We start from the raw sequence: 19627 nt of genomic DNA, 5'->3' as shown, positions 1-19627 counted from the left end.
GGACCCATAAAACAAGTAATTCACAGACAATATCTCACCCACGCTCTCTTTGCCACAGCAACATAAATCCAACTGGTTTTCAAGGAGGAGTTTAGGCAGTGTTCAAAGGGTATATATGTTGCTCAAATCTGGGAAAATGGGCCCGCAAGGCAACATTATTTTTAAAATGGACAAAAACAGAACAGAAAGTGACGCAGGATGCAACAAAAACAAAAAAACCCTGAAAAGGTGACATGAAAATGAGCAAGTCTGAGAACATGGAGCCGTAAGTGATCCCGCGTTGACTGTAGTTTTCCTCTACATCACGCTGCTCCCCGCAGGGACACTGTATGGCGACGTTTAAAAGCTCAGTCACCCAGCGCACAAATCCCTCCCTTCCTCATTACCAAAACAAGCTAATTAAAAACCTGTTAATGAGCTGTGTTGTGGGTGTCTTTAGGAGAGAGGGGAAATCAACATCTCGAAAAAGAGCTGGGCGCGTATGAACGTTATCAGAGGGACCCCTGAACAGTTAGACAAACTGATGACACAGCCATAGTCATCAAATGGGGGGGTAAAAACACAACACAAACATCCTACACATCTCCATGAGAGCGCACACATCAACAGTGCAGGAGGGGAAAAAAACAAGTGACTCACTGAAAACCAACTGGGACACACAGTGTCATATCCTGAGAGGGAGAGGGAAAGAGGCCCTCCTCTCACTGAAGGACAGATGGATCCCCCAATCTGTTGTGGGCCAGTGTGCCAAAGGACTACTGGTCACCAAACATCCTGCACCTGAGTGAAGCGACCTCTAGGCTCTCTGCGAACACCAAGACACTGATATCAGCTGAGTGACTGGGAGCTGAACTGTGGAGGACAGACCCAAACGTTGCCAGGGAAGTATTATCAAAGTTCTCGAGCGACCTCTACTGGCTTCACTGGCGAACTGCGGTTCTACGTGACGTCACCACGGACTGTACCACTGCATTAAAAACAGTGTGAACGGGGTGAATTCAAAGTCTACCACTGTGTCTTGTTCGCTCATGTCTGGGTTTGTTTCGACGCCAGAGTAAGGATTTGTATTAAAAACGTGTTTAGTATCGATTGCTTGAAAAACGTGATCCAAATGAGCCGTCACCGCGATAGTAAATATCTTGTTTTGTCCTGTGTGACAAACGCAGGAAGTGCCCCACCGAGCGAGGCGCCTTTTCTGAGCTCACGTCGTCAGGCGGAGAGTTAGCCATCACGTCCAAACGGGGCCGACTCTGTTTTTAGCCACAAGAAACTCAGAGCTTTTACGAATAACAAGCCCAGTCATCAGAAACTCGCCTCCTTAAGCTGTATTACACAACATGGCCACCAAAAAGAAGCGAACACCTAATGCGCACACTGACAGTTGGGTTGTCATCGCCGCAGGTAGGTTCAGCAGCAGGATGGGACCGTCAGTTTGAGCTAACCCCGGCTAGGCTAGCTAGCTTAGCTACGTAGATGGCAAAGTTATTAAACCGTGGTAACTTTGTCATCACATAAACTGGATGACTAATAGAAAAATTGTTATCCTTTATGCTAGCGTGCCCCTGACATAAGGTGCACGTAACATAGAAATAAGACACTAATCAGAATGAACGTTGATCACTTATGTTAAACTTCTCAGTTATCATGAATTTTACTTTTTGTTTTGGTGTCCACAGAGTCTGCCATCGACACACAGAAGCACGACATTGACCCAGCTTTTGTGAGACTAAGGAATCCCTCCACAGGTCAGTTTTCCTTATTATTATTATTATTATTATTATTATTATTATTATTGTTATTATTATAACGTGATCTATCTGTGGCTGTCACTAGCAGTTTAATTATTCAGAAGTTTATTAACCGAAGTTTCCAGAATCTAATGGGGAAGTTTTCATATTTCGCACAAGCATCAGTCCTTAACCATAAGATATTAAGACTGATTTACAAAAAGATTTCAACAGATTTGCAAAAAGGAAGTCCCGGAATTAAAGGTATTCCAATTTGTGTAAACACTGGATGAATTAAGGTTCTCTTGGGAGTTTTTGACCTCTAGCCCTGCATGGAGCTGTTTTACATTTGCCAGCAAAGAAGGTGAGGAAGAAAACTGAAAATTATGATAAATAGATATTATATATGGCATGCTATATATATCCCTCTGTTGTCACAAGACTGGAATTTCTAACTTCAATACAATACCTGTAATATCAATACAACATTGAGGGCATAACATTGTATATTTTTTAAAAAGATAAATGTAACAAGGCTTATAAATGTTTGTGAAACACTACGGCATCTAAATTAATTTGGTGTTGGAAGATGCAGAGTTACGTGGGCGCTGTCAGAGAGCCAGAAAATGCAGTTGGTGATGGTATATCGATACAGTGGACAATGAGTATTGGAGTTGTGTCAAGCAATCAAAATCATTATATCAGTACATTCGACAAGTCCAGTCTTAACAAATCAGGACGTTAAACATTTGCTCTGGAAATGTTTAATGAGGAAGGAAACACATTCAGCATGCTCGTTAGAGTTTGTCAGGGATACATCCAACGTTTCAGTGAGTAAGTATGTACAAATTTTATTTTGTTAATTAAAAGAAAACTGATGATTGATATTGCTGCAGGTCAATGAAAATGATTGTTAATTGCAGCTCTAATAACACATTGAGTCAACGGTTGGTTAAAAAAAGATATCTAAAAAAGTGCCTGAGGTTCCTCGGCTGTTTCATTATTGTGGTAGTGAAAGTAACACTGTTCCTTATTTTTCTATCCCACAGATGCAGCTTCTCTGTATATGCTGAGTAGTGGTGATGTACAGCTGTTTGAGGTCAAAGCCTTTGAAGAAGATTTCCACTCGTGGTTTATTGGACAGACAGTACAAAGAGGTTGGTGTCATTCCTTATAACACTGTAACTCTGAACTAACCTAATCATAATTGCAAAACACTGCTACAGAGGTGTCTGACTTTATTTGTAATCTCATTTGCAGAACTTGTCAGGCGTAGAGAAAAAATAGTTTTCACAGTCAGCATTAACAGCAGCAACGGTCCACCAACAGAGCTCCCGAAGCAGTCAACTTGTGTTTGAAGGAGCGGCTGGTGCATTCTCATAAAAATAGAAGAAAAAATAAATAACAAGCCCAGAGGAGCACTGTTCATTTACTATGACAACATGCACAGACAAGCACAGACAAACAACACTGATGATACAAATCAAAATGAACCATCAGGTCTGTAATTGACAAACATGTTCACATAGTGCAAAGTAGTATGCAGTGTAGTGTGACCTGGCATTGTGACAGTGTTTTAGATTGTTGATTGATTAAAAGTTGAAGTTGTATGTTGTAAACTTGTACATTTCAATACGCAGAGATGCTGCGCTGTTATTCTGTAATTTTAACAGAATTCTGTCTGAGGTGTTAATCTAATCAGGGGTTTACATCTTAACACTTGTCTCTCTTTTTTTAAACAGATGGGAGACTCCTCTTTGTAACACCGATGGATCCTCTCTATCTCATTTTGCCCTATTTGATTAAATCTGGCAAAGAGGTAAGAAAAGTGAATCTCTATTAATCTTACAGCTGTTGTTCCAGTGATGTTGTGGTGCTGATTATTTAACTGCAGAGCAGTCGTGCACCTTAAATACCCTGCCAGAGTAAGAGACTGATCCCCCTGCAGTCTGATGTTATTTTTACCCTGATATTTCTAAATAAACTGTTAATAACTATGTGTTGGCAGGGTGAAGTTAGTAAAGTACATATTAATGTTGGTTATCTAATTCTGTATATACCTTTTAATGAAAGTTATCATTAGATTGTGATGCTTGCTTGTGCAATAAAACTGCTTCTTGTATAGCCTGACTTCACTCTAAATCTGTTAATATCTTTGTTAATAATACAAAAATTTAGAGGTATTTTTTGATCGTATTTGTCTTGTTAATTCAACACACATAGAGACAGATGTTAAGGGGAGACACTACAGGCAAATAGAGGAGGAAAAAACAACTAATAGACATCACCAAGAATCGTCCATGGTTGATTACTTACATGAACACAGGATAACATGCAGTTTTTGTACAAGTTTTCTGAAAATGTATGTTCAAATATAAAAATGTGTAACCATCTGAATAGATCTACACTTATTTGCATACATTTCCATAAAAGAATGTGAATATTGGACAATGCCAGGTTCAAATTTCTTGATTGATTTTGTTGGTATATTAAAGTTCTTACTGAGAGAATTTGGGATGTCCGCTTGTATCACAGCAACAGCCATAAAAACAACATTTTTGCAATGCTTCTAGAAATAAAATGTTATATAACTCAGGCTATGAATGATATATGAACAAACCACTCTGTGAAAACCTTCAGAATATAGATCGGAATAAAACTGTAAAGTTTGGTGTCACTGAAGTGGAGATGTCTGGTTCAGAGTGCAAGAAAAAAAAAAACAAGTCTGAGAAACTGACCTTTAAAAATAAGTATTATTAAACTCCATACATTTTAAACAAGAAATGGTGAATAAGGTATCAGTATAAGTAATAGGCATCACAATGAAATGCCTCCAGTTAATTGCTTAAGACAATAATTATTTTGTATCACACATTGTTGTTTCTCCCTCTTTCTGGTTAATAATGTGGAGCTACTTCTTTACCACCAACCACAGGGAGCAACATTTCAAAAGGTCTGCATTCATAGAGAGATGGCAGGTTACATTGCTGTATTTCCTCTTTAAGCCAAAGGGTCGTGTTGCTATCGATTTCACCTGTCTTACAAACAGAAGTACAGGGGTCTGGGTAGAGCTGCTTTAGCTGGAGATGCTGTGCAGAGACGGCTCCACGTCTATCAGTCCTTCAAGGACATCTGATATTGGTTTTCTCTATTCAAGTCATATAAACAAGATACAATATGTATGTAAGGCTCCTTCTGAAGTTGTCAGAAGGCGTTAGCTCTGCACTGGAGTCTCAACAGACTGTGGGTTTGATACCAGATGAGCTTATTTATGAAGTCACAATATCTTATTTCCCACTCAGGGGAAATTCCAGCCTGTGGATCAAGTTGTCATGGATGAAGAATTCCCAGCTTGCTCAAGGCTGCTGAGCTGCACACGTTCCCTGGCCTCCCTGCACCACATTGCAGAGGAAAAAGGTGAATTTTTATTTTTGATGCTAGCATCAATAAACTCTAAGCTTACACTGATTGCACTTTAAATGCTGTGTTTTATACTCCCAGAGGTGGGATCACTGAAGTTCCATCGATACAGTCAAGAGAAGACGATGAATTGGTTGAAGAAAAAGGTAGTCGTCATCGCTGTCTTAAGTGAAATTCAAACATATGAGCCTTTCCTTTTTTTTAAACTGCAGAACAATACAAAAATATCAAGAAAACTGTGCTCCATGTGGAAATGCACCATTTATTTCACACAGTGGAATTGCATAGAGTTTTTTTTACTTGTCGGTGTAGGTGGAGAGGACGGTCGTTGCACTCAAAAAGAGAAATATCTCTGTGGGTGAGGGTGTCAAATCCACAACATACGTCAGAGTGAAGTCAGAGGCAGACTGCCCTGAGGGTAAGTGGCTTCAGCATCAGGCCACTTCACTGTTTCAGTCCCATCTCATTGTTGTGTGAATTCCAGTTTCCCCTTCATATAAAAGACATTTAAAGGCCTCATTTCCATATTATTTTATTTTCCCTTGCTTTGCAGCAGACATGACGTTGACCAATAGATGGCAGTAATATTGCATAGTTTATGTGTATGAGTTATGATCCCCAAAGAACGTTTCCCCAACCTGTATACAGCACAAAGTAGGATTATATGTATCTAATTAATGCCACTCATTCTCTTCATCTTTATGACACAGAGGACTACCTGCGCTACGCCCATGGCCTGATATCAGAGTACATCAGTGAAGACCTGAGCAAAGCCCTCCTCAAACACTTGCAGTAAGTCCAGACACCCAGCATCTAAAACTCGGACTGACCAATGTGCAAAAAAAGTCATGTAGTGATTAATTTGACAGGTAGTGCATATGAGTCATGGTCTTAGCCATGGTCTTTACCGAACAAGCATGCTCCTTCACATCACGAGAAAATGATTTGCCTCAGCATTTTCTTAGCACCACAGTGCTTCATTTACATTCATACTAGTCCAGTGCCTGTTTAAAACCTGCTGTTCGGCACCGATTATCTAGTAATGTGAGGGGTTTACAAATCCAGTCTCAAGCTCCCTTAACTGCTGACAGACTCATCAGGGCCGCCCTGATAATATCAAACATGTTCGATATTTACAATTGCCAAGAAACGTTAAACATTCTAGCTCTTAAAGCTAACTTTAGTTTTCAGTGACAAATAAGAAACATGTATTGACCACATCTCCATACCCATCCAGACTCGTTTAACGAAGCTACCTGCCATTTTGTTTACGTCTACTTACCCGTGAGCCCCTCAGTCTGCAGATCCATGAAGCACTGAAGTTCCACCCCCCTACTACTGCACAGAGCAGTAATCGCTGTTTATTCAAAATGTGTTAAAGGTGCAGTATGTAAGAATCGGCCACCTGTTGATTTCCTACTCAAAAAAAATAGGGGGCATCATATTGCCAAAGTAACCCCTAAGAGCTGCTAAGGGTAGTGGCGGTTAGCTAGTTATCTCAGTTAGCTGTGCAGCTTGCAAATTTCCAGAACAAAAACAGGCTCAACAGGTATCAGACAGATAGAAAAACTTTAAGTCAACACAGCACCAAAATCTACTGATGAAATAAAACCACTGAATGTAAAATTACAGCCAGTGAAAAGTACCAAATAATAGCTTATTTAAAAAAATCATAATCAATGAAGGAGTTACATAAGATATTTCCATTTAATGATTTATTTGCAATGGATATCGGAGCTTTTACATACTTAAGGTTTCAAGGAAATTGAAATTATCCTTCTTGGGAAAATCTACAGTTAATATTAGTCAAAAAGTGGGTTTTTAAGCTTTTTAACAAGATCTGTGGCAGTTTTTCATGCAGGGCCAAGTAACTTCTTGATGTCACAGAACTACATTACTACTACACAGAACCAACATTTGGTTGCAAGAAAGTGAAAACTAGTGGACATACAATTTTTGAAAATGACAGTCTTCACTCTGGTAAACAATGACTTACTGTTATTAATTTGATTACTGGAACCATTCATCAACAGCTATTTAAATGATTTCATGTTCCAAGTTTCCTTAGGGTCTCTTTGATGTTCAGGACAAATATCAACTCAATAAGCGATCATAGATGTAGTTAGACGTCGCACATTTCTGCTTTATTGAAATATTGGGGCTCCTGTGATCTGGATATTGCACTTGGCCATGTTGGGATTTTCGATGATAATTTGGTTAATTGGTGGTGATGCTGATCAAGTGTGCCTCTACTCCACAGGTTACCAGAGCTCACAAGCCCTAAGGAGACAGAACCTCCTTCAAAGGTACGTTAACGTCTCTCCTTGACCTGAGTCAGGTCTGTAGTATTGCTCCCTTCTCCTTCTACAGTTTTTCAAAAGCGCTGTGCATGTTCTCTGTAGTCCTTCACCTCGCTCTAACATTGTTGCATTTGCAAATTTTTGATCACGCGTTAGAGATGAAATCTTCACTTTGTGCTTGTGTGTTTTTAAGTTTGGTTATGAGTGCTTTGTCGTCAACAGTGTGACCTCATCCCGGCGTCTAGTGGTGTGTGTCTGTGGTAAAAAAGTTTGGTGCTTTTTGACATGAAAAGCTTATTCTTACTTCCTCGTCTGGCAGAAACGGAAACTTTCAGACAATCCGGTGGAGGCTGGAGAGGACTACACCAAATTCAACAGTGCAGACTTTGTTCGGAAAGTGAGTGTGTACAAAGCAGTCTGCCTGAATAGACCAAACAGTTACTGGAGGCTTTGATCACGAGCATTGATTATGTCATAATGGCTTCACAGATCATTTGTTTGCTTTCATCTCAAGTCTTTTTTTTTTTTCTTAAAAGACCTTGAGTGATTGTTAGTGTTGCTAGCCTTCCTCTTGCTTCCCTTAAGCTTCTTCTGGGTCAAAGGGACGTACCTTGTAGGGAGTGTGTGTTTTTTCTCTCACCTTTAATTGAAGTTCACAATATGTATTGTTTTACCCGCTGTCAGTGTACCAATTTGTTGACTTATCCGGTTGATTTTTCTTCCGCTTATTCCAGCCACCCAAGAAGATGACTGCTGCTCAGAAAAGTCTGGCCAAGGTGGACAAGACTGGCATGAAAACAATGTCTTCCTTCTTCAGTCCCAAGGCCAAAGCAGAAAAGAAGTGATTTTTGTATAGTTTGTGTTTTTGTAATAAAGAAAAGAAAATGTAGACACGTTTGATTTCATTTTAAATGACTTGAATGAGAGGAGACGGAGATCGGAAAAGAATAACCGCAAGTGATTATGCAGTATTCATTTTAATGTTACCAAAAGAATGTTTGTTAGGTTTAGGTTTTAGCATGCTAACAAAAGGCCGGCGGTATGCAAGCATGCAGATGGAGACTGAGGATCATTGGTTTATTTGAAAACCTATCCAGAGCCTTGAGGGCAGCAAAAACAGACATTCACCTTCCTCAACAGAAATGTTGAAAGACAAATATCTCAACATTGCTGGATATGTCAAAGGTTAGAAATGTGTTTTTTTTTCTCTAATTTGGTATATGTACCCTTCATGTATAAGATCATTTCATCCTCTGCACTGATGAGCAGAACAACCTGAGCTGGCCTTGAACTTTTAAGTGAACTCGATCTTTGGAACCTGAACCTCGCTCTGAGATCAACAGGTATTCATGCAACACTCTGAAATATGTTTACCTCTCAGCCACTGAAAAGGCTGAAAGTTTGCGTTTCTGTCGCCGGCTGTGATGCCACAAAAGCATGCAGTCCTTCTGTACAGCTGAACCGTAAACTGTGCTCACCTCTAAATTCCATACCTGACGAAACATTGGACATTTCTCTAATTTAACTCTGTTCAAAAGCACACTTAAAAGAAATGCTGCGGGTCTTACTGAAGGGCCAGTGTAATCTTGAGATGTCGGAAGTTATGAACGAAGGTCTTCATTTCAGACTGTAAAATGCTTTTCATTTTCCTCATTTAAAAAGTGGCATAGCGGTGAATAGCACAGATTTCGGTGCCGATTCATATTAATTTGCAGTTAACGGGTCAGAAGTCTTTATCACATCAGACAGCTTGACATAGCACAGGAGAAAATAATTAAACCAGTGATGGCTGAATTCCATTTAGCTGCTTCAGTTTCAGGGTCCTGGTATTGTTCTTACTGGATCAGTCACACTGGCATGACTCATCAGGACGTGAATAGAACAGAGCTATTGTTAATGCCATTAGCAACACCTGGGCTTTTTCAAGTCAAGTCTGCCGTGAAAGATTTGGGACCGAGGAGAGTTACCTTGTTTCAAATGTACTTTATTGAAATCGCTGTCAATGTTTAATGTGAGTATTAATGTCCGGGTGGATCGTCAGCAGGGCACGGTGTCCGTCCTGTACTGTGGCAGTGCAGGTTTCAAATGTCCAACAAGCTTCACTGCTTTTTTAATTTAGGCTTGAACCTCAGAGTCTGGAATGCACTCTCCACCACTTTGGGAAGATGGATCGGGTTCCTCTGCAGTCGCAGTCGGCTGCTCGTTGACCCGCTCTGGTTTTTCTTCCTCCGGGCGCTTTCCTTGGCACAATCTGGAACCTCTTTCTGCTTGGAGTCATCCGCGACCCGAGGAACCCGCAGGACCCAGTTGGAGTGGAGGTCGTGTTCGGCCGAGCTGGAGGCCACTGTTGGGAGCGAACAGTGAAAGCTGTTATGCATCTTAACTCCTGGACTGCAAGACTCCCAACGATCATAACTAAGAGATGAAGCAACCGGTTTAAAACACCATTCCAACATAGGAACGCCCTTCACTAAACGAACACCCTTCGTAAAAACGCATCAGATCTTAACAGTATACTCAATGTTGGAAAGCTGGGACTGTCGTTATTATTTTAAGCCCAAAAAAAGTTATTTCCAGACCATGTAATAGCCTTCTAAACTCACCCTGACACAACATTAGAAAGAGCCCTTTACCGCAAGAAGCAAGAATGCCTACATACCTTCGGAGTGTTCCCTTTTTCCACAGCTACAACGTCATGCCACAATTTTTTTTCATAGTTCGCCAAGAGTCCATAGAATGGGAATATCCATGTCATTTTACCCAAAACTAGCTACAAGTGTCGAACCAGCAAGAAACCCCAGGGTCTTAGCTTTCATTTGAGACCAAGATTATGTTTCTAGGTAAAGGGGTTCTCAAGTTATAAGCCTTTGAATCTCACTAGGCGCTCTTGGAAAAAAAGGACCCAAGCAAATGGCACAGACATGCCTTTAGAAAAAAAATTTGTGAAAAATCAATTTTTTTAGTCTTGACTTCAAATTTATTTTGAGTGTACCAAGCTGAGACCTGTGGCTATGGCCTAATTGTGTCTGCTGTGTCCATAGTCATACCTGAGCCCTTATATCTTAGTCAGTTTATTGACATTCGAATTGGACGAAAACCAAAACCTGTGTTCCAACCTCTGTAACTCTGTGTCAGTATGTCAAAGAATCACAGTGACACTTCTAGAAAAAAACTTGAGGGTGTTACCTTTCCAATGGTACCAAGCACATCCCTGAGTCTCAAACTATGTGGGAGCTGTCGTGCTCTTAATTTCAGTATGTTGTTTTGGAAAAAGAACCTTAAAACAGGGGCGTTCATTAAGTGGGTTTACCGTACTCTACCTTTTTCCCTTCCTCATCCAACTAGTGGTGAAAGAAGAGTAGACTGTTTTTTTTTTCACAGCATACGTTTTAACATGTCATAGCTGGAAACACTCAGGTGTAATCAACAACGCTAATTGCAGCTGGATTCAGATCAGTTCTGAGGCTTCATGCTGAGCCCTGATTAACATCATTAGTGGCACCTGTGCAGATGATGAGCCAAAAATAAATGTTTGCTGAAGTCAAAGTAGTGACATAGCAATCCTACACAGGAATGGATGTTACTGTGGCAAAGCCTTGGGCACACAAGTAAAAGTACCTCTTAGAGTCCTATAAATTACTAATGTAAGCAACATGTTGCAGCTGGTCCAGGTGGCTCTTTATCTTACTACTGAATCGCTACAAACAACCACTATAGCTCTACTATATACAGTGTGGCATGCTTTATATAGAGCCATGTACAATTTTGACTAGTCATGACTGACAGGCGAAAGGAGTAAAGTAAACAATATTTCCCTTTGAAAGGTGTTGTGTTTTGAAATTTAACTGTTAAATGAGTTGAGCAGAGGCTCCAGTTAGAGCTGAAGTTGCGAGCAATTATGTGATAACATCAGGCTCATGTTATAAATGTGTTTTGAATATGGTTAAGGTGTAATTTATCCTGCCCGAACAGGTGCAACGAGACTGACAGGAAGCTGATAAAGATGTCAGTCAAGCTCAGTTTGTACACCCCCAGTCCTGAGGAGGAGGTCTGATCAGGGACCGTGAGGGAACACACCTGAGTGGAATGTGAGTAGAGGCTCATCTCAGAAGTGAAATACTTCTACAACTGTTGAATTTAAAATATTTGAGTAAAAGAAGAATAATCTGCTTTATGTGTTTCAAGTATCCAAAGTAACAGCACTCCATGCAGAACATCCCCTTTCTGATTGTTACATTTGTGTTGATATGAGGTTTTAATGTAACGGGATGAGGTGAATCTAAGATATTTAATCTAAATCTACAAAGTACCTCAGAAATTCAAATACAGGGCGTGGACTAGAAGTCAAGTAAAATGCAGGCTCCTCAGATTTACAGTATATGATCAAGTTCAGGTCCTGAGTGAATATATTTTAAGTTACTTTGCACTCCAGCGGTGGAGGAAATAAACAATGCAACAGGAATTTGAAGCACTCACCTGTCAGCAACAGATGAATGTCAGATGTTGGTGAGGCATAGTTTCAAATGTGAAAAGTAGCCATAACTTATACTTGAGTAAAAGTAACAAAATTGTGCTAAAATATTACTCTGGTAAAAATGAAAGTCGTCCGGTAGTGGCTCTCGAATAAAAGTATTTGATATAAAATACATTTGCATATCAAAGTAAAAGTCAATCATTAGCCCATGTTCAGATGTGATATTCAGCATTTTCTGATTATTTGAATCATTTTTTTTGTTTGTTTTTTTCAATCTGGTTGCCAAAATTAAATAAATAGATTAAAAACGATGCTATGCTACCTTGGCTCTGACGCAGAATGCAGTCTGCGAAGTAACTAGGAACTAAAGTTATCAAATAAATGTAGTGGAGTAAAAATGACAATATTCGTCTCCCAAAATGCAGCTGAGTGAAAGTGTAGCAGAAAATAGGAAATACAAAGCACCTTGGCATTGTACTCAAAGTACAATACTTGGGTACAGTATTACATATAGTTACATTCATCACTGGTTCCAACTACTTTTACAACAGTTGGTTTGTATGTAAAGAATTGCAATATGAAATGATGTAGTAGGCTATTTACAGTACTTGAGTAAACCTACATCACTCTCTATATGTACAGGTCTCCAGACCAGTGGTTGTCAACATGAGGTCCGGGGACCTCCAGGGGCGACACACAGATCACAACCACACGTGACTGTTTGGGTCAGGAGTTCATACACTTAATGTGATGGAACTGAACCCTGGGACAAAATCCTATCACATGTCAGAAGAAACTTTGAGAACTTCTGCTCTCGACCACCGGACACATTCTCAACCCTGCAGGGACCTGGACAGAGAAGAGGACACACGGACTAGTTGACATGGACTGTATCAGCACTTGAACTTTCGGGACAGGAGAAGTTTTTTTTTTTTTTTTCAAACGCACCTATGAAGTCCACATCTGCGTGTCCATCGTCCTGGTAGGGTTTGCGCAGAGGCTCGCTGTCACAGCTGGCGATGACCTCGTCAAAGAACTGCAGAGTGTCCTCCTCGTCGGGGACCGGAGGCGCGGAGGGTTTGGCTCTTGATATCTGCGGTTACAAAGAGAGAGGAGGGAGAACATCTGTCTGTGATAGCTCCTGCTCTGTGCTCTGTGCTCTGTGCTCTCTGATAGACGCTGCGGTCTTACCGGCTCGTCCCTGCGAGGCGGCGGCGGCGGCGGCGGGGCCGGCTTCTTCTTGGAGGACACTGTGGCCTTGGCCTCGCTGCTTTTCAAGTCACTCACGCTCTTTGTGTACTGCCGCCTCAGAGCCACGAGAGCCTCCAGGTACTCGAGGCAGTTCTGATTCTGAGAGTACAGCCATATCCGATCCTCTTGTCTCTGATAATAGTACAAGGTCGACTCGATGCTCACGGTGCTCTTGCTCCGTTTCAGAGTGGAGCCCGCTGCGGCGGCCTGGCTCCTCTCCCCCACCACCAGCATGGAGGTGCTGCGGACCAGCCGGACGGTGCAGGCGCTGTGGTAGTCCTGCTCGGACCGGAGTCCACCGCCGGGACCGCCGGCACCGTCCCGCCCTCTGTGTCCGTGATGGTTTGGACGGAACACATTGTTGATCTTCCTGAACATTCCTCTACACGGAGTCTTTCAGGGTCACACTCGTAGATTCCTCAGTGTTCGTCAAGCGTCCATCCATACTGGTCTGTTAAGGCCAACCAACACCTCTCCAGTCAAACAGACTGACAAACAAACAAACAAACAAACACTCCCTTCACCCTGACCGGAGCTGTTCACTGCGGCCTGTCGCTGTCCAGGGTGCTGAAGTCACCAAAGAGTGCGCAGGGTGCCACAGAGGCAGATGTGAGCCTCCTGTCGAACCTGATCTCAACATGTCTGCAGTGTTATCGGATGTTGCTCAGCAACATTGCTGTAGCAACGGGCAGGTAACTCTACACCGCGTGCTTCCATTACTGCCGAGCAGCAGGCCTGTGTCAGGTGTCCTGACTCACAGCACACTGGACTGGACCATATAACACCAGCCATCCGACCAGCTCCGGGCCTCAGGTGTTACTGACGGTGAATCCACCTGTTAACATATGGAGGGCCGTGAGGGCCAAAACCAGATATCAAAATAAGTATCTGAAAACATATATAATTTTAATGAAATGCTAAAATAAATGGATGAGTAAATAATTAAATAACTTAATGCTTATTAAATATATAATGATACAAATACATGCTTAATTGAATGAATTAAGCATTTGATTAATTCCGCATTTAATTCATCCCCCGTGAGCCTGAAAAGGGTAAGCAGTTTCACATAATGGATGGATAACTCAGTGCTTATTAAAGGTATGATTTTATAATCAAATGCTCAAATAATTAATACATAATGAAGTGATTTAATGCTTTGCCACAATTATTCAATTATGAAACAACACATTTTTTAAATTATTATATCTTACAACCAACTTATAATTGTAATTATGTATTTATTCATTTATTTATTTAATTCATTTTGTTACATAATTGTGTATTAATTCATTGATAAATGCATTTAATCATACAATCATTTATTCATTTATTCATATATTTACTTTTGGCCCTTAAAGGTACTCACGATTTGGTAACATATTCCCATATTCTTGAACTGTAAGACTGCTCGTTGGGCGCCGTAGCATTTGTGGCAGCCCCTTTACTCATCTCCTCCACACTGTGTGTGTGTGTGTGTGTGTGTGTGTGTGTGTGTGTGTGTGTGTGTGTGTGTGTGTGTGTGTGTGTGTGTGTGCGCGCCTGTGTGTAATGCGAGTTGAAAAAAACAATTTCCCAATTTGGGATTATAATAGTATATAAAATTTAACAAAATAAAATTGTAGATAGCACATGTGCTGTTTTTGTTCCCAAAACTCACAACAATAGCCTGTTTTGCTCTAAGGTTTACGAATACTAATGAAACATAAAGCACTATAGTACATTTATAATGTTCGCTCTTGCACACTGCTCTTCCATGTATCAAGAGCACCGTCTGTTTGTCTATAGGCCTGTAAAAACTTTGCATAGTTAACCTTTTAAATATCCTCCATATTAATACACCTCCAGACCTTAAAGAAGAACAGGATTAACTGAGGATGAGTTTAATTCTTCATATCTGTGTGTTTATATGAAGATCATAATAATAAATCCAGATGTATAAACAGGATGTTGTGGATGCTTTAATAAACTCCAGAACTGATATAATGATGTTGACTTATGTCTGGGTTTCCTCACTTGATTAATAATAAATCATTTTCTCTCGTGTTTCCTATTGTAGTGCCTCCCTGAATACAAGAGACACATGCAGACAGGGTACTTCCATCACGGAAAAATCCCAGCCGTAAATGTGCTCTGAAAGTTTCCATCACTTTCACCAGATAACTGATTTAGTCCTCAGCAGAGTTTACCTGTGAGAGATTCAATTCAAAGTTTTCTTCCAGACGAGGAGAAAGGAGAAGAAATGAGAATATATCAACAGAAAAAAAGTGTCATCAAGCCATTTGAGGCAAAGTTCAGCAGCTACTTAAACATGCTGAAGAGCAGGCTGAGTTTCAAGGAGGAAGTGATGACTTGTAGTTATGTTACTGAGCGTGAAGTCACACTTCTGCTCTGATAACAAGAGGAGCGAAGCTCTCGGCTTTTTAAATTAAAACACCACCTGTGTGCTTCACTGTCCTCGCAGAGAGGTGACTCAACATCTGCGGTGTGACTTATCACAAAAACGAAAACAGGAATGGGTCCAGCTCTCTGTTTCCTGATATTTTTGCTCAGATAAAATACGACTTCCCTGTTCGCTTTTAACCTCAAACACACACCTGTTACTTTTAACAAAGAAGCAAAACTTCTGTGGTTCATTTTTTACCGATTATTTTGCCTTCACACGAATGAAACATCTGCCATTTCACTTCGTCTGGCAGGAAGACAACAAGGCATATTGTTATGTGAGACTACAATGAAAAATAACTTGCATAAGTAAGAAGTGGAGGGGGATGTACACAGCCTGTCAGTAACAATTCTTTTAAACAAGATATTGTGAAGATGTTGATCTGCAGAATACTCAGTACTAACCCAAATGCAGAAATGGGAAGAAAGAGAAAATATCGTTATTTCCCACTTCCTCTTGGGGAGGGTATAAAACAACACTTGCACATGCATGCATGTTGGGTATCCTGGGTTGACAGAAAATGCAATGTTTCTAATGTTTGCTTGTTCTAAAGACTGTGGAAGGAACTTGAAAGCGGCGAGTCTGTGATTGAGGTAGGTTGATGTTTTTTTTTAGAGGCGTGTGATTTATTTTTATGATTATCAGATCTGCGTTCAACAAAATGTCTTTTAGGAGATCGATATGTTGACCTTCTTACCCACAGAACTCAATTTGATATGAAAGCGGGACCATTCATGTCGTCTTGATGGGTCTGCTGCTCGTCATTGAGTCGTCTGATATCACTGTTTGTGTTTCATGCTGTTTTATAAGGAGTCTCATGTCTTTGTATAAAGGCCCATGTGGACAGGTATTCATCATTTTTACCGAAATTGTGCGATTTTCTGACTTCTGCTATGTGTGATGAATTGATTTTAAAATGTGCTGGTTGTGATGCAGCATCCTTCCTCTGTCTGCAGTCACCACTCTGTCCCAGCTACAACTCTACCTGATCAGTTACATGTCACAAGTGACAGCCTACTAGCACTGAATAATAACAATCTGCAAGGTAACTGAGCTTTGCTAATCATTTTAGCAGAAAATAAAAATACTCACAATTAGGCACACTGCTTGAACGCTGTCCTTTTGACACCAAGATGTTTTGACTGCAAATATATATCTTAAGAAGCCCATACTGGCCAGTTAAAGAGTTAAAGTGAGATGAAAATGTATCTTTGAATAAAAAAAATGTTTCCACTGTAAGTCATAATTATGATTGAAAAAAAAGTCCAAAATAAAAGATAGTTTTCAGGCTTTTTATTCAACATTTATGACTTTTTAAAGTTTTTGATTTGTAAGTATGACTTGCCATTGGAGTGGACCAAAGTCAGTATGAGCCCTGAAAAGCCATATCAGTCAGTTCCTACATATAGGGACAGTCAACGCAAACTAACTGAGGCTATACATTCTGTTGTATGTGGTGTTGGCCCGTGCTTTATAGGTCTTCCTAAATATAAACATTAAAAGTGAATGAATAAATACGTTTATGCTGATAGTTGCATCTTCTCCCGCGTTGAACACTAACATGCACTTCAAGATTTCCATTATACGATATAAGGACAGCATAATGAGATATGTAGTGGCTCGCCCATGCCACACACACAGAAAATGTATAAACAGATATTTGAATAGTAAAATGACGATAGAACATAAACAATAAATTGTCTCTGTGTGTTGTGCTCTTTGTTACAGCCATGCTTTGTGAAGGCAGATTGTTGAGCATGACCTATGGTGACTTGTGGGAGCTGGATCCCCTCCCTCCTCAGAGGGCTTGTGGGCTGCCGAGAGCAGCTGCTGCCCTCAGGCCGGGCCCCGCCAGACACGCTCCACTCGTTTATCACAGTTCCCCCGAGCAGACAGGTTGTTTGGACAACAGGAGTGTGTCGGCGGAGTTGTACATTTCCCCGCTGCAGTCTTCGGACCTCCACAGAGCCCAGTCAGGGAGACAGATCTCTCTAGAGATCGAGATCCCGGCTCAGGCTTGCTCAGGTGGTGATTCCCCTTTCTTGGTTCCCTCCTCCTGTCAGAGCATCTGTCAAAACTACAGCGACCTCCATATTGCAGGCGACCAGGTGCTGCCTATCTCAGCCAATGATGGTGAGCTGCGGCTTGGCACTGAGAGCCAGGCAGCCGGGCCCTTCCTCCAGTCCTGCGATGTCCTACCAGCCGTGGAGGAGTCTCCTCCGAGACAGACGTCTCAGGGGGGGCTTCTGCATCCACTCAGGGGAGGGTCAAATCGCTGGAGAATGGGGAGCACCCGCGATCGGAGCTTTTTGTTCCAGGAGCGTGAAGCCCCATTCTCAAACTCTCTTCTAAATCACTACCTGGAGCAGAAGCTCATGGACTTGTACCAGCAGTACATGATGGAGAACATGGCCAGGGAGGGGGATTCTGACCCAGGCCCCATATGCCCCCTGCTGGGCTCAGAGCTGGTCCTGACCAGCCTAGACCAGATCACTCTGCAGCTGAGTCGGGAAGGCAACCTGGAGGCCAGCCTGGCCAAGGACATGGTTCTCAGCTGCCTGCTGCGGGTGGCCGGTGACATGCAGTCAAGTGAGATCAGCACTCCCTTTCTGCAGATTTCAAATGAGGCGAGCAGGGAGCAGCTCACAGAGAATAAAGAGGAGTTACCCCAGTGTCCAGGAGCTCAGTCATCCAATCCTGCCTCTCATTTTAGTTCTCATCAGCCACAACAAGAATGAAACGTATCATGACTGCATTTCACGTGTTCTTTTTCTTTTAAGAGCTGGTGAAAGGATGATGTTGAAAACAAATTTCTGTATGTGATTAGTAATTCCAAGGAGAAAGGTCTCTATTCATGAATCGTCTTTTTGTATGCAGTCATGTAACTAGAATATGTGCATGTGGCGTGCTGTTATTGTGCGGCTTCGGCTTTCCAAAGGGCGAATAAAAACAGGAACTGAAAATTGAAACTGATCTCTCATGTCTTTTTCCTTCATATCAAGCAGAACAACACATCAGCACCATCAAGTTGCTGCTCCTAACACAGCTGGCCACGTCCTTGATGAACGATGAACATTTTGAGTATGTGATTATCATTTCTCTATCTGATTGAAAAAAAAAATCTCTCTGTGGTTAAATGCAGAAGACCACAGCATCCCTGTCATTCAAGAAACCAATCCAAAATAACAAAGTGGATTGGTTATGATCAGCTTTGCCCCGCTTGTGTTTATTTCTGTGGAATAAACTCACCAGCCTCCACTCACAGATGTGTTTTTCTGTTTTCTTACTCCACTTGGATGTTGGCGCTCCACAGAATAATGTATGTGTAAAGTTTGACACCAGAGGGCCGTTTTTACATTCATATGCTTCTGTCTTTAAATTTAACATGTAGGCATGAGCATGATTCTGTTACCTCACAACAAGAAACCTCCAGTGTGCACACACTGAGGATGGACTTTCCAGTAAAGTAGGATAGAAATTTCTGCCCAGCAGTTAAACTTGAAATATTCACAATTTAATCGCTTCTAGATTTTTATTTTTTTTTACAATGAAGGTGAAGGAATAGATGTGCTTTAAAGATTTTTTTTTTTTTTTTTTTTTAACCAGGTAATTTATTGTGAAACTCTGAAGTGGACAGTTCAAACCAAAATCGAAAATACATATTCTTTCCTCTTATCTGCAGTGCTATTCATCCAATTAGACTGTTTCGGCGCCGGGTGCTAAGTTTTGGAGATATCTGCAGTAGAGATGTCTGCCTTCTGTTGAACAAAATGGAAGTGGGCACTCGGCTTTTGGTGCTCAAAATGCCACGGAAATTGCATTTGGAAAATCCAACAGCGAAGTCTGTCTTACCTGGTTACTCGATATGATCCACAGACCTTGTTGTGAGCAGCTTCATGGAACTATTTTCTTTCTCTCAAAATTCACCCGCCATCGAAGAAGGAAGCCTCCATCCTCTTACAGGAGGCCGTTAATTAATTACATTACAGGTTGGCCGAGGAGGAGTGTG

General features: G+C 41.2%; 3 protein-coding genes across 10 annotated transcripts; 2 read left to right on the top strand and 1 right to left on the bottom strand.

Moving 5' to 3' along the window:
• Positions 1-917: 917 nt before the first annotated feature.
• Positions 918-8336, top strand: rnaseh2b (ribonuclease H2, subunit B). Of its 3 annotated transcripts, XM_030428794.1 has the most exons (11): positions 924-1401; positions 1677-1745; positions 2777-2884; positions 3470-3546; positions 5030-5144; positions 5229-5293; positions 5460-5565; positions 5858-5939; positions 7408-7453; positions 7767-7844; positions 8182-8336. In XM_030428794.1, exons 1-11 carry the CDS (start codon positions 1338-1340, stop codon positions 8290-8292), a joined length of 921 nt encoding a protein of 306 aa, XP_030284654.1. In that variant the 5' UTR covers positions 924-1337; the 3' UTR covers positions 8293-8336. The 3 variants fall into 3 exon arrangements, with proteins under 3 accessions (XP_030284655.1, XP_030284656.1, XP_030284654.1); XM_030428795.1 differs by lacking the exon at positions 7767-7844 and having other exon boundaries at positions 918-1401; XM_030428796.1 differs by lacking the exons at positions 7767-7844; positions 8182-8336 and adding an exon at positions 7670-7726 and having other exon boundaries at positions 921-1401.
• Positions 8337-9410: 1074 nt separating this feature from the next.
• Positions 9411-13587, bottom strand: c9h13orf42 (chromosome 9 C13orf42 homolog). 2 transcript variants are annotated; one of them, XM_030427434.1, is made up of 3 exons: positions 13113-13587; positions 12870-13014; positions 9411-9791 (listed from the first exon to the last, which is right to left on the bottom strand). In XM_030427434.1, exons 1-3 carry the CDS (start codon positions 13548-13550, stop codon positions 9547-9549), a joined length of 828 nt encoding a protein of 275 aa, XP_030283294.1. In that variant the 5' UTR covers positions 13551-13587; the 3' UTR covers positions 9411-9546. The 2 variants fall into 2 exon arrangements, with proteins under 2 accessions (XP_030283294.1, XP_030283295.1); XM_030427435.1 differs by lacking the exon at positions 9411-9791 and adding an exon at positions 12641-12770.
• Positions 10682-18587, top strand: LOC115587544 (uncharacterized protein CXorf21 homolog). 5 transcript variants are annotated; one of them, XR_003985071.1, is made up of 4 exons: positions 10682-11091; positions 11420-11535; positions 12564-13250; positions 13359-13437. XR_003985071.1 is itself a non-coding variant. In XM_030427430.1 (3 exons), exon 3 carries the CDS (start codon positions 17349-17351, stop codon positions 18354-18356), a length of 1008 nt encoding a protein of 335 aa, XP_030283290.1. In that variant the 5' UTR covers positions 10682-11091; positions 11420-11535; positions 17347-17348; the 3' UTR covers positions 18357-18587. The 5 variants fall into 5 exon arrangements, 4 of the variants coding, with proteins under 4 accessions (XP_030283290.1, XP_030283291.1, XP_030283292.1 ...); XM_030427430.1 differs by lacking the exons at positions 12564-13250; positions 13359-13437 and adding an exon at positions 17347-18587; XM_030427432.1 differs by lacking the exons at positions 10682-11091; positions 11420-11535; positions 12564-13250; positions 13359-13437 and adding exons at positions 16084-16211; positions 16575-16663; positions 17347-18587.
• Positions 18588-19627: the final 1040 nt, after the last annotated feature.

Source organism: Sparus aurata, chromosome 9, assembly GCF_900880675.1.
Source record: "Sparus aurata chromosome 9, fSpaAur1.1, whole genome shotgun sequence".
NCBI classification, from domain to species: Eukaryota; Metazoa; Chordata; class Actinopteri; order Spariformes; family Sparidae; genus Sparus; species Sparus aurata.
This window is presented reverse-complemented; position numbering and strand designations above follow the sequence as displayed.

What these genes read in the sequence shown, in the direction of transcription:
- LOC115587544 (XM_030427430.1), top strand. Translation starts at nt 17,349, where the DNA reads ATGCTTTGTGAAGGCAGATTGTTGAGCATGACCTATGGTGACTTGTGG.
- rnaseh2b (XM_030428794.1), top strand. Translation starts at nt 1,338, where the DNA reads ATGGCCACCAAAAAGAAGCGAACACCTAATGCGCACACTGACAGTTGG. An exon ending in ACTAAGGAATCCCTCCACAG is followed by an intron (nt 1,746 to 2,776) that starts GTCAGTTTTCCT and finishes TCTATCCCACAG; the next exon opens with ATGCAGCTTCTCTGTATATG. An exon ending in TGGACAGACAGTACAAAGAG is followed by an intron (nt 2,885 to 3,469) that starts GTTGGTGTCATT and finishes TTTTTTAAACAG; the next exon opens with ATGGGAGACTCCTCTTTGTA.
- c9h13orf42 (XM_030427434.1), bottom strand. Translation starts at nt 13,550, where the DNA reads ATGTTCAGGAAGATCAACAATGTGTTCCGTCCAAACCATCACGGACAC. An exon ending in CGCCTCGCAGGGACGAGCCG is followed by an intron (nt 13,015 to 13,112) that starts GTAAGACCGCAG and finishes TTGTAACCGCAG; the next exon opens with ATATCAAGAGCCAAACCCTC. An exon ending in CGCAGATGTGGACTTCATAG is followed by an intron (nt 9,792 to 12,869) that starts GTGCGTTTGAAA and finishes CGCTCCCAACAG; the next exon opens with TGGCCTCCAGCTCGGCCGAA.